Here is a 12,911-nt window from a genome sequence, read left to right on the forward strand (position 1 = left end):
CGCAGGTGTGCACCTTCAGATTAGCTGGCCACGCCCAGCCCTGGCTGGAATCCAGGAGCATGACAGAACCCCCCCCTCAACGGCCGGCTCTGGACGGCCCAGGAGCATCAGGGTGAGCCGCGTGAAAGTCCCTGATGAGGGAGCGGTCCACGACGAAGCGGGAGGGGATCCAAGAGCGCTCCTCCGGGCCATATCCCTCCCAGTCCACCAGGTACTGGACCCCCCTTCCTCTGCGACGGGAAGACAGCAACCGGCGCACAGTGTACACCAACCCACCGTCGACCATGCGGGGGGGCGGGGGGGATTTGAGCGGAGGAGCCAGCGACGACGTGCGATTCGGGCGAAGTCTGCTGACGTGGAACGTCGGGTGCACCCTCATCGACCTGGGCAGTTTCAACGAGACGGCGACCGGGTTAATAACTTTGGAAACCGGGAACGGGCCAACGAACCTGGGAGCAAGTTTGCGGGATTCCGTCCGCAGCGGGAGATCTTTGGTGGAGAGCCACACTCGCTGTCCCACTCTGAGCTCAGGTGCGGCCCTCCTCTTGCGGTCTGCTGCGGCCTTGTAGGCACTGCTCATGCGCAGCAGTGTCCTCCGAGCTGCTTCCCAGGTCCGTTTGCAGCGTCGCACCACGGCCAGGGCCGACGGAACTGTGGATTCTGTGACCAGTGGAGGAAACAGGGACGGAGGATACCCATGCACGACATGGAGTGGAGCCATACCTGTTGAAGCGGAGGGTAGAGAATTGTGGGCATACTCCACCCACTTGATGTGCTGGCTCCACGTGCTCTGGTCCCTGGATGCCAGACATCGAAGACCGGTCTCTAATTCCTGGTTAATCCTCTCAGTCTGGCCGTTGGACTCTGGGTGATGACCCGATGTCCGACTTGCTGAAGCGCCGATGAGGTTGCAGAACTCCTTCCAGAAACGGGCGCTGAATTGCAGACCCCTGTCCGAAACGATGTCCTGGGGTAGGCCGTGGTAACGGACGACCTCGTCTAATGCCAACTGGGCTGTCTGCTTGGCCGACGGGATCTTCGGAAGCGGCACGAAGTGGACCATTTTGGAAAAACGGTCCACTATGGACAGCACCACTGTGTTCCCTTAAGAAGGCGGCAGGCCGGTGACAAAGTCCAGCGCGATGTGTGACCACGGACGAAAGGGGATGGACAGGGGTTGCAACTCACCAACAGGCCGTAGGCGGGAAGTCTTATTGGCAGCACACACCGGGCAGGCATTGACGAACTCCCTTACGTCCTTGCTGAGGTTAGGCCACCAGAACCTTTGTTCGACCACTGAACGTGTCTTCGCCATACCGGGTGGCAGACCGTCTTGTTGGTATGGGCCCAGTTGATGACGTCTCCCCGCAGAGATGGGATGACGAACAGGCGGCCCGACGGACAATCCGCGGGTGACGGTGTCTCTCCCAGAGCCTCCTTCACCCGCGACTCGATCGCCCAGGTGAAACCGGCCACGAAGCACCCCGCTGGCAGGATAGTAACGGCGTCTGAATCCGTGCGCCCTCCCTCGTGGATCCGCGAGAGTGCATCCGGCTTGCCGTTTTTGGAGCCTGGGCGGAAACACACCTTAAAGTGGAAGCGGGTGAAAAATAGGGCCCACCTGGCCTGACGGGCGTTCAACCTCTTCGCCGACTTCAGGTATTCAAGGTTCTTATGGTCCGTGAAGACAACGAACGGTACTTGCGAGCCCTCCAGCCAGTGCCGCCACTCCTCCAACGCGCTCTTGACCGCCAGCAGTTCCCCATCTCCCACGTCGTAGTTCCTCTCTGCCGGGGTCAACTTTCTAGACAGGAACGCGCACGGGTGGATCCTTCCATCCCTGGGACTCCTCTGCGACAAGACTGCTCCGATTCCTGAATTCGATGCATCCACCTCCACCACAAACTGGTTATCTGGGTCCGGAATAATGAGAACGGGCGCAGTAGTGAAACTTGCCTTGAGCCTGCTGAAGGCCTCCTGGCAGGTCCCGGACCAGTCGAAGAGGTATGTGGCGAGGTGAGCGAATGCAGAGGAGCGGCCACGGAGCTGAAGTTCCTTATGAATTTCCTATAGAAATTGGGAAATCCCAGAAACCTCTGTATGTCCCTCCTGTTGGTGGGGGTAGGCCACCGCAGCACCGCGTCGACCTTCCCGGGATCCATCCGTATCTCTCCCTCAGCCAGGACGAAGCCCAGGAAGGACACGGATGCCCGATGGAACTCACACTTCTCCAGATTCACGTATAATTGGTGCTGCTGCAGACGCCGGAGCACCTCTCTGACTTGTTGAATGTGAGAGGTTAGGTCTGCTGAAAAGATGAGAATATCATCCAGATAAACAAAGACAGATCTGTTCAGGAACTCCCGAAGCACGTCGTTGATGAAGTTCTGAAAGACGGCCGGAGCGTTAGTCAGTCCGAAGGGCATCACCAGATACTCATAGTGCCCTGTGGGGGTGTTGAATGCCGTCTTCCACTCATCCCCTTCCCGAATCCGCACCAGATGGTAAGCGCTGCGCAGGTCGAGCTTGGTGAAGATCCGGGCTCCCTGGAGGAGCTCGAATGCTGTAGAGATAAGCGGCAAAGGGTACCTGTTCTTGACTGTGATGTCGTTCAGGCCTCGGTAGTCGATGCAGGGTCGCAGCGTGGAGTCCTTCTTCTTGACAAAAAAAAAACCCGCACGGGCTGGTGAGGATGAGGGGCGAATGAGTCCGGCTGCCAGCGAGTCCTCGATGTAGTCCCTCATGGCTTGATGCTCTGGTCCGGTTAAAGAGAACAGTTTCCCTCTGGGAGGAGAGGTGCCTGGCAGGAGTTCAATCGCGCAGTCGTATGACCGATGTGGCGGCAGAGACTTTGCTTTAGATTCAGAGAAGACCTCCCGTAGGTCATGGTAGCAGGATGGCACTGCGGTCAGGTCCAGGGCGGTACTAGGTTCTGTTAGCCGAACCGGCGCAACTTGAATACCCCTGTCTCTCCGGACAGCGACACAGCGACTGAGACAGTCCTCTCCCCAAGTCTTGATCTGACCCGTGGCCCAATCTATGTGCGGATTATGTTCTTTGAGCCACGGGCTGCCCAAGATGATGTCGCTACTACGTGCGTCGAAGACATGAAAGCTAATACGCTCCGAGTGAGCGTCCGGAAAGCTCATACGTAGCGTCTGAGTGCGATGTGTAACCCGACAAAGGAACTTGCCGTTGGCGGCATAGGCGTGACCAAAACTTTGCGTGGGAAAGGTTGGTGCCCCCAGCTCCTCGACCACGCGGGGATTTATCAGATTTGCTTCCGACCCAGAATCAATGAAAGCCGTCACAGAGCATGAACGGGAGTCCGTTCCCAAGGTGAGGTGAAGAAGGGACCTCCCTGACCCCGTCGCGGTGTACCGCACACTCACCGGAGAAGCGATCCTGATGTCAGAATGCCCTGGTCAAGTCGGGCAACGGGCGATCAAGTGTCCCAAACGCCCGCAGTAAAAACAGCGTCCCTCTCGTCGCCGACGTAAGCGCTCCTCCGCTGAGCTGCCAAGCCCCTCCACTTGCATGGCTTCTGGTGAAGCTGACAACACGGGTGGCCGGGAAGCGGAAACAACCGGACTGCGACTCTCCCTCTCCTCCTCCCTCAGGCCCCCCATCTGTCTCTGCACGGTGAGGCGCTGGTCCACCTTGAGGGCCAATGCGATGAGGGAGTTAAGCGAAGGCGGAAGATCCATGGCCACGAGGTGACCACGGATCTGTGGGGACAGTCCCTCGTAAAACCCGTCATGGAGGGCTTCCTCATTCCAGCGGCTCTCGGCAGCCCGAATCCGGAACTCGATGGCGTAGTCGGACACGCGGCGACACCCCTGGCGAATTGTCATGAGTGACGACGCCGCCTGGCTTTCCGGAGCCGCATACTGGAACACCTGGGTGAGCGCGCAGACGAAGCTCGCCCATGAGCGGCAGGTCTCCGAGTTACGGCTCCACTCGGCAGTGGCCCATGCCTCCGCCCTCCCTGTCATGTGGGAAATGACGAAGGTGATCCGGGAGCGGTACGTGGGAAAAGCGGGAGCTTGCAGCTCAAAGTGGAGATCGCACTGCGCCAGGAAGTGCTTGACGTTACCGGAGTCGCCTGAGAACCGCTCTGGTCGAGAGAGCGGAGTGATGGTGGCACGGGGAGGCACAAGAGCGGCCGCGCTAGCTTGGGAGGCTAGCCACGGTTGCAGCTGGATGCAGAGCTCCTGGATCTGGTGAGTCATACCCTGGAGAGCAGCCTCTTGCTCACCCAGGTGTTTGCCCTGCACTTGCAGCGCACGGCGAATGGCTTCAGAGTCGGCTGGGTCCATGTTCTTGGCTAGATCGTTCTGTCACGGACGAGACTCGGGGGTGGACCCAAATGCACGACTCAGGTGAGAGGTAAGCAGTGCGGAATAAGCCTTTATTCGTTCCAATGTCGGTTACCAGGGAGTCAGTCCAAACAAGCAGCAAGATCAGTAACGGCAGGCTTACGGGGTAGGTCGGGAGACAGGCGTTGGTCGGTACAGGGGAGGTAGACGTCAGGAGTACGGTAGTGCGGGAACGAGGCATGAGAGGCAACCATCTAGCAGAGTAATAGTCGTCCCCCGGGTCCTATATGTACTGGGTCTTAATCAAAGGTCATGAGGCGCAGGTGTGCACCTTCAGATTAGCTGGCCACGCCCAGCCCTGGCTGGAATCCAGGAGCATGACACAAATAAACATTCACAAATGCATTGTTCAATAACAAAATTACCTTTCTCCTCTCTAACTGAGGGCGTATAAACAAAATCCATGGTAATCTCAAAACAGGTACACCATGCAGCAGCTGCACCATGGAAAGGAAAAAAAATATGAGCTGCAAGAGAGAATATCCTGTCTGAAAATTCAAAATAAAAGTTAGTTTTACAAAATAAAGTTCTCTTGTCCTTTAAAGATAAGTACTGAAAATAATATCCCTCCTAAATATTTGTAAAAAAAAAAAAAAAACTGAAATGACCAAATAGGGACAACTGGTCCTTTACAAAATCATTAAAATTACAAATATTAAAGCCATAATTTATCAACTATTGTAATATATTGCACAGAAATGTTCTTGACAAAATTTTGAAAATATAATTGTTTATGATGAGGTTTCATTTTAGGTCATGTTTTTAAAATTTTCCAGTCAAAGCTAGTACCTGTGTAAGGTTCCTAAATGAATGTTCAATATCTTGTCGTTGACTTTTGCTTTGCATGTTCCAGAAACGCTGAGGGTGAGGAGTACCTCCGCCAGAGGAGGATGGAGCTGCCCTTCAGCTTCACTACGGGTGAGGCTGTGCTTTACAACACCGGCCCAACCATGGACCTCACACAGACGCAGTTCAACAAAAAGTTCAACAATAACGATGACATGAACACCAGCAAGGGCACACAGCTTCCTCGCTCACTACTGGACTGCTTCCTCAGGCAGGATGAGTCTGCCTACAGGCCAATGCCAGAAGTGCCATTTCCCGTGGATCAGATCTTTGTGGACAGTCGAGCGCTGGTGAGTGTGCCCAGTGATGCTTGGCAGGAAACAGGTGTGGCGGCCACTTCCAGTGCCCCCATCGTGGTGAAGGAGGAGGCCAAGCGGTCGGTGATGACTGTGATCGAGGGTCTACAGGAGATGGCGCAGAAGGGTGACTTCATTGGTGCCCTGGAGAACCTTGGGGTGGACGATTCAGAGCTGATGCAGTGGGAGGAGTCTGTCAAGCAGTTGGGCCAGGATAGCGACCAGCAGGACAGCGTGCGGTCCGATTTGGACAACATCCTCATCAGCGAGATATTCGACCACATTGATTCAGTTTTGTTCAAGGAGAATGGTCAAGAGTGCTCTGCCACCTGCCTGAAACAGGACATCTTCAATCAACCATCACAGCAGTTTCCTACACCGAACCTGGGTGAGACTTTCCCTCAAACGAACAGCTTCTGTGCTCCAGAGAAAGACCTCCGACATGTTATCTCCGGGGAGATCTTAGTAGAATCTGCTCCAGTATTCAATAGTGCCCAGAAACTTTCCCACTGTGGACCTCTACCAGGTCCTACGAATGAGCACAAAACTCCTCTTCTGCAGCTACAACTTCATGACATTTTCAGCCCAGAAATAGAACTCCCAGAACTTATTGTACCTGATTCTTTCACTGCTCCGGGCCACTTTGCAGGTTTTAGACAGCAGCAACATCCTATTCAACCTATTCGTCACCAGAATAACATCTACTCTGTCACCCAACCAACGATTCCTTGCAATGACTTTAACACTCCCAATGACACCAACCTTGAGCCTTCAACTTGTCCTTCTTTGCGGTCACAGGGTCAGTACAAGCTGCCCCATGTAGCGATGCTGGAAAGCCAAACATTCCCACATGCCGGCCCCTGGCCAAGGGGGGGCGTCAATGGGCTAGACCACACACAGCAAGATGGACTGGCAGGCGTCCAGGCAGCCAATCCCAGCAGCTGCATGTACGCGGAGACCCTGACGCTCCCGCAGTTGTCCTACCAGAGGGGAACATGCCTAGACCAGAGTTCCCTGCAGGGTAACTGCGAAATCCAGTGGGGTGCCAGTCATCCTGTGGTGGGTTCGTCACCCAACAGCCAGGAAAACTCAAGCATCAATCCGATGATAACACCGTCCAACATGTCAGCGTCGCAGCGAGTCTTTAACCTTCAATGCTACCAGGAATGATATGAGCAGGTACAAATATATGCTTTGAGCTTATCTTGTTGTCGATTTCTCCAAATTGACAGATGTTATGTCTAATTTGTTAATTACTTGGTTTCTTACATAGCAAGTTTTGGTGCAAATCCAGAAAAAGCCCAATACATTTATGTAAAATAAGGATCTCACATTGGAAGCAGTAAGTAGCGTACAAACCAACAATCAACTAGTCTTTTTTTTTTTTTAAACTATATGATGCTTCACCATATACATTGAAGAAAATAAGTATTTCAACACCCTGCTGTATTGCACGTTCTCCCACTTGGAAATCATGGAAAGGTCTGAAATTTTCATCGTAGGTGCATGTCCACCGTGAAAGAGATAATCTAAGAAGAAAAATGCAGAAATCACAATGCATGATTTTTTTTAACGATTTATTTGTGTGATACAGCTGCAAATAAGTATTTAAACACCTGTCTTATCAGCTAGAATTCTGACCCTCAAAGACCTGTTAGTCTGCCTTTAAAAGTCCACCTCTACTCTATGTATTATCCTAAATCACATGCACCTGTGTGAGGTCATTAGCTGCATAAAGACACCTGTCCACCCCATACAGTCAGTAAGAATCAAACTTGTAACATGGCCAAGTCCAAAAAGCTGCCCAAAGACACCAGAGACAAAACTGTCCAACTCCACATGGCTTCAAAGGGCTATGGAGAAATTGCCAAGCAACTTGGTGAAAAAAGGTCCACTGTTAGAGCAATCGTTAGAAAATGGAGGAAGCTAAACATGATGGTCAATCTCAATCAGAGTGGATCCCCATGAAAGATATCAGCCCAGGACAACATGACAGGACTTGGTCAATGACCTGAAAAGAGCTGGGACCACCACTTCAAGGTGACTGTTGGTAATACACTAAGACATCATGGTTTGAAATCATGCATGGCACGGAGGGTTCCCCTTCTTAAACCAGCACATGTGAAGCCCCGTCTTAAGTTTTCCAATGACCATTTGGATGATATAGAGGAGTCATGGAAGAAAGTTTTGTGGTCAGATGAGACTAAAATGGAACGTCATAATTCCACTCACCGTGTTTGGAGGAAGATGAATGATGACAGGATGACTGCACTATATTAAGGAGAGGATGACTGCGGTTATGTATTGTGAGATTTTGGGGAACAACCTCTTTCCCTCACGCAGAGCATTGAAGATGGGTCGTGGCTGGGTCTTTCAGCATGACAATAACTCAAAGCACACAACCAGGAAAATCAAGGAGTGGCTCCATAAGAGGCATATCGAGTTTCTGGCGTGGCCTAGTCAGTCTACACACCTAAACCCAATAGAAAATCTTTGGAGGGAGCTGAAACTCTGAAACTTTCTCCGCGACAGCCCAGAAACCTGTCTGATCTAGAGAAGATCTGTTTGGAGGAATGGGCCAAAATCCCTCCTGCAGTGTGTGCAAACCGGATGAACAACTACAGTAAACGTTTGACCTCTGTAATTGCAAACAAAGGCTACTGTACCAAATACCAAAATTGGTTTTCTCAGGTGTTCAAATACTTATTTGCAGCTGTATCACACTAATAAATCGTTAAAAAATCATACATTGTGATTTCTGGATTTTTCTTTTTAGATTATCTCTCTCACAGTGGACATGCACCTACGATGAAAATTTCAGACCCCTCCATGATTTTTAAGTGGGAGAACTTGCAATATAGCAGGGTGTTCAAATACTTATTTTCTTCACTGTATATAAATATTTATTTTTGACCCACCCGTAATCAGTAGTTAATTCTAGGGAATCCATTTTCCTCTATGAATGGTACATACAGTAGGTTCAGGGACACCCCATAATTATACTGCCCTTGGTTTATTTACTGCACGTTTCATCAAATCTTGGAAGTAGACTGTGAGCAAAACATTAGATGGCTAAAGAAAAGGAAACCTTTTAATTTTATGATGGTGAAATTCCTGCGTTGGAGAACGTCTTTGAGTACTGCACAGTTTTTAATAAAATGTATGAGCTTGGTTTACATTTCTTTCCCCAAACTGATTAAAAAATATCCTAATGGTCAGCCGGAATTATGGGTGTGTGATATTTTATCATCATTGCAATATACGTGTGTACAGTAGTCAAATAGCAGGGTCTGTTCAAATGTTGATGAACATAACTGTAATACAACTGTAATATTAAAAGTGACCAGTAGAGGGACCTGTTTGGACATGCTCAAAACAATAAGAGTCAACAATTGCTGGATTTTCCATTTTCCCAATGAAACTAAGATAGGCACACAGCAACTACATGAGTGCATGAAGTGCATTCAAGGACTGCATAAATGGGAGCACGTGTTCTTTTGTAATACAGTGCAGAATTGTAAAAAATTGATTACTAAGAATTATTATTTGTAACACAATCCTTGTGATTGACTGGCAACCGTTTGGGGTATATCCCGCCTCTTGCCCAAAGAAAGCTGGGACAAGCAAGCCTGCAAACCTAGCGAGGATAAGCAGAACGGAAAATCAATGAATACTTTATTTAAAACTCTGTATGATCACGTGATAATATGAAGTTTGTTTTGTAATGTAATAACAGATGGATTTTTTTATTAATGTAATCAGCCAAAGCTCCAAGGAATGCAAATTTACAATGTCCTTTCATCATCATTCCTATTATGCGGTGTTGGATGTTTTTGTTTATTTAGAGCAGGGGTCATCAACTTTTTTGAGGCTGCGGGCTACTTCGTGAAAACTGATTGTATGATTTTTTTGCAGGAAACTTCGGTCATAGTTCATTATACATGGATAAAATATTTTCGTTTTAATTTATTGTATGATGTGACATTACAGGTATTTTAAAAATTTAAATAACAAAAGCTTGTCAGATTCAAAATTTAAAGCTGTGGTATTTTTACAACATACCTCACGGGCACCTTAAATTGTCCTCGTGGGCTACCATGCACCTGCGGGCACCGTGTTGGTGACCCTTGATTTAGTTTCCAATGAATGTTTGTTCCTTCCCATGTTTTGGGGATGTGGGAGATAACTGGAGTGCCTGAAGAAAACCCTCACGGGCAAGAGGAGAACACCTGTGAGCTTCAATCAGAATAAATTTTCAGTTGGAGCAACTAAAACATTGTATATATCAGGTAGCAGACTATGCCCTAAACCATCTGCTCACCACGGGCACGGGCACGCAACTCTTTTCCAACTCAGGACCATAGTCTCAGATTTGGAGGTGCTGATTTCCATCCTGACCGCTTCACATTCAGTTGGTGGAGACAATAGCTTGATGTAGTCAACAGAACCACATCATCTGCAGACCAGAGATGCAATGCTGAGTCCACCAAACCGAACACATTCGACGCCTCGGCTGTGCCTAAAAATTCTGTCCATAAAAGTTATGGACAAAATCGGTGACAAAGGGCAGCCTTGGTGTCATCCAACCCTCACTGGATACAAGTCCGACTTACTGCCAGCAATGCGGACTAAACTCTGGAGGGACCAAAAGCTAGTATCAGGTAGTTCGGTACCCCATAGTCCCGAAGAAAACCCACAGGACTCCCCAAGGCACAAGGTCAAATGCCTTCTCCAAATTCACAAAAACACATGTAGACTGATTGGGCGAACTCCCATGTACCTTTGAGGACCCAGTCTAGGTTGTAGACTCGGTCAACTGTTTCACGGTCAGGACAAAAAACGAACCTCGTCCTGAATCTGAGATTCAACGTAGCGAGTGACTCTCCTATCCAGCACCCCTTAATAGACTTTACCAGGGAGTCTGAGGAGGGTAATTCCCCTGTAGTTGGAACATACCCTCCGGTCCCCCTTCTGAAAAAGAGGGACCACCACCTCAGCTTCCCAATCTGGAGGCACTCTCGCCGATGTCCATGCGATGTTGGTGAGGCATGTTAACCAGGGCAGCCCCACAATTTCATGAGCCATAAGGAAATCTGGGCAAATCTCATCCACCCCTGTGGCCTTGCCACCAAGGAGTTTTTTCAGCACCTCAGTGACCTCAACCCCAGAGATAGGAGACCCCACCTCAGAGACTTCATACGCTGCTTCCTTAAGGTGTTTCGATGGATTTAAGGAGATCTATGAAGTACTCTCATCACCAACTCACTATGTCCCGAGTCGAGGTTAGCAGCATGTTCGTCATTCCTCGGCTTGAGTTGGCTACCCATTTAACATGGTTTCAGCTTTACCTAGGCGTTCGGCCACCGAGAATTGGGTCAAAAGCCACTTTTTTTTTATACATACTTTTCTTACTTTTTGTACAACCACTGAGACGTTCAAACCCTGAGATTCCACTTTATATTGTTAATTTTAGGAGTCTTTTAGCCGTGTCTCATGGCTTATTTTTTTGTGAATTGTATGATTCATCATGGTTCTACTCAAAATGGCATCAGCCATAACGTCTTTTAGTGAGCTAAACCATTATAAACAAATGTCTTCTAAAGTAGCTTTATTTTATTAGTGTTTTGTCCTTCCATCTTTGTACTCGGCTGTCAAGTAGTCAAGTAGCAAAAACAAATATGGTATACAGTACAGTGGTACCTTGGTTTTCAAACATCTTTGTTTTTATACAAATCAGTTTTCGAATGAAAATGAATTTTTTTGCTTTGGTTTTCAAACGAAAATCGGTATTCAAATGCCCCGACCAGCTGATCCACGGCGATTTGTTATTGTGACTTCGGACGCACCTCCGAAAAAAACGGAAAAGACGTAATGCGTGCGACCGCGGAAAAATTCAAAGCCGTGTTTGCCCATTTCGTCACGGCCAATGACTTCCTTCTCCAGCAGGTTTTCCACTGTGATGAAACGGGCCTATTCTGGAAGAAAATGCCACAAAGGACCTACATCACGCAGGAGAAAAAGTTGATGCCACGGCACAAGCCTATGAAGGACAGGCTTACGCTTCTTTTATGTAGTAATGCTATCGGTGATTCCAAGTGTACCATTCTGAGAATCCCCGTGCATTCAAGCAGAACAGCATTATGATCGTACATTGCCTGTTATGTGGTGGTCCAACTCCAAGGCTTGGCTGACCCAGCAATTTTGTACCGACTGTGAAGGCCTATTTGGAGGAGAAAAAGGTTGCCCTTACACTGCCTTCTGCTTATGGACAATGCGCCTGCCCACCCTCCAGGTTTGGAGGACGATTTAACAGATGAATTTGAATTAATCAAATTCAAGTTTCTTCCTCCTAACACGACGCCTTCATTCAGTCCATGGACCAGCAATCATCGCCAATTTCAAGAAGTTGTGTCCAAAATTTTTGTTCCAAAGATGCTTCGAGGTGACAAGTGACACTCAGCTAACCCTTCATGATTTTTGGGTCTCCACAGGATTGTCAACTCATCCATGAAATGGTAATGAGCCAAAATCTCGGTTTGGACATGGACACTGATGATCTTGATGACTTGCTGGAGGGAGCATCGTGTCAAGCTCACTACTAAGGAACTCCTGCACCTTCAGGAGGAGCAGAAGAAGACGTTGGAGGAGGAGATGAGGCTGGAGGCAGGAAGGATGTCTCAAGTGAGGATATAAAATCTATCTGCGCCAAATGGGACAACATCCATAATTTTGTCGAACTCCCATCACCCCAACAAAGTAAAGAATGTTGCAAAGCATTGCAAAATTTCAATGATGTTGTTATGAGGCACTTCAAAAAAGTCCTCAAAAGATGGCAGAAACAGTCTTCATTAGATTGGTTCTTTGTTAAAAAGGGGCGAGTCACCCCCACCGAAGACATTTGAAACAGTTGATTGTTTTGCAGTTTTCTTTCTTTTGTTCCTTTAACCGTACCTCTAGTTGCAAGTTACATTTTTTTGTATGTTACTTTCTGTGCAAATAAAAAACACATTTTCAGTTTTTTTCCCCCTTGTTATTGCTTGTTTCAAGTTATTCTACACTTTTTTTGATAATAAAAGGTTTACAAGGCTGGGGGCCGAGTCTCTACAAATACGGCAATGCCCTACCAGCCTAGCATACTCTACGACTAAAGCATACATTTTAAGCAAAAAATAAATGTATTTCTTAAATGATTTAATTATATAAAGTATTTCAACTATACATGTATTTCTACTGTGCAGCTTATTATCAGGAAATGCGAAAAAAAAAAAAATTTAGGCTTGGAATGCATTATTCCATTTCCCATTAATTGTAATTTCAAACGTTTTACTTTTCAACCGGCCTTCTGGAATGGATTGTGGTCGAGAACCGAGGCTCCACTGTACTTAGTTCT

At 48.3% G+C, this 12,911-nt stretch overlaps 1 protein-coding gene across 2 annotated transcripts in view; it reads left to right on the plus strand.

Annotated features, from left to right (window-relative positions):
• The window catches only part of LOC133511847 (aryl hydrocarbon receptor-like), an 89,991-nt gene that overhangs the window by 70,282 nt on the left and 6,798 nt on the right, over nucleotides 1–12,911 (plus strand). Inside the window, exons 10-11 of one of the 2 annotated variants that reach the window (XM_061840834.1) lie at nucleotides 5,233–6,700; nucleotides 12,013–12,905. In XM_061840834.1, coding sequence (XP_061696818.1) covers nucleotides 5,233–6,691 — 1,459 coding nt within the window. In that variant the 3' untranslated portion in view covers nucleotides 6,692–6,700; nucleotides 12,013–12,905. Of the gene's footprint in view, nucleotides 1–5,232; nucleotides 6,701–12,012; nucleotides 12,906–12,911 lie in introns of those variants that run through there. The other variant, XM_061840833.1, reaches the window with a different exon arrangement.

This window comes from Syngnathoides biaculeatus, chromosome 14 (assembly GCF_019802595.1).
Source record: "Syngnathoides biaculeatus isolate LvHL_M chromosome 14, ASM1980259v1, whole genome shotgun sequence".
Classification (NCBI taxonomy): domain Eukaryota; kingdom Metazoa; phylum Chordata; class Actinopteri; order Syngnathiformes; family Syngnathidae; genus Syngnathoides; species Syngnathoides biaculeatus.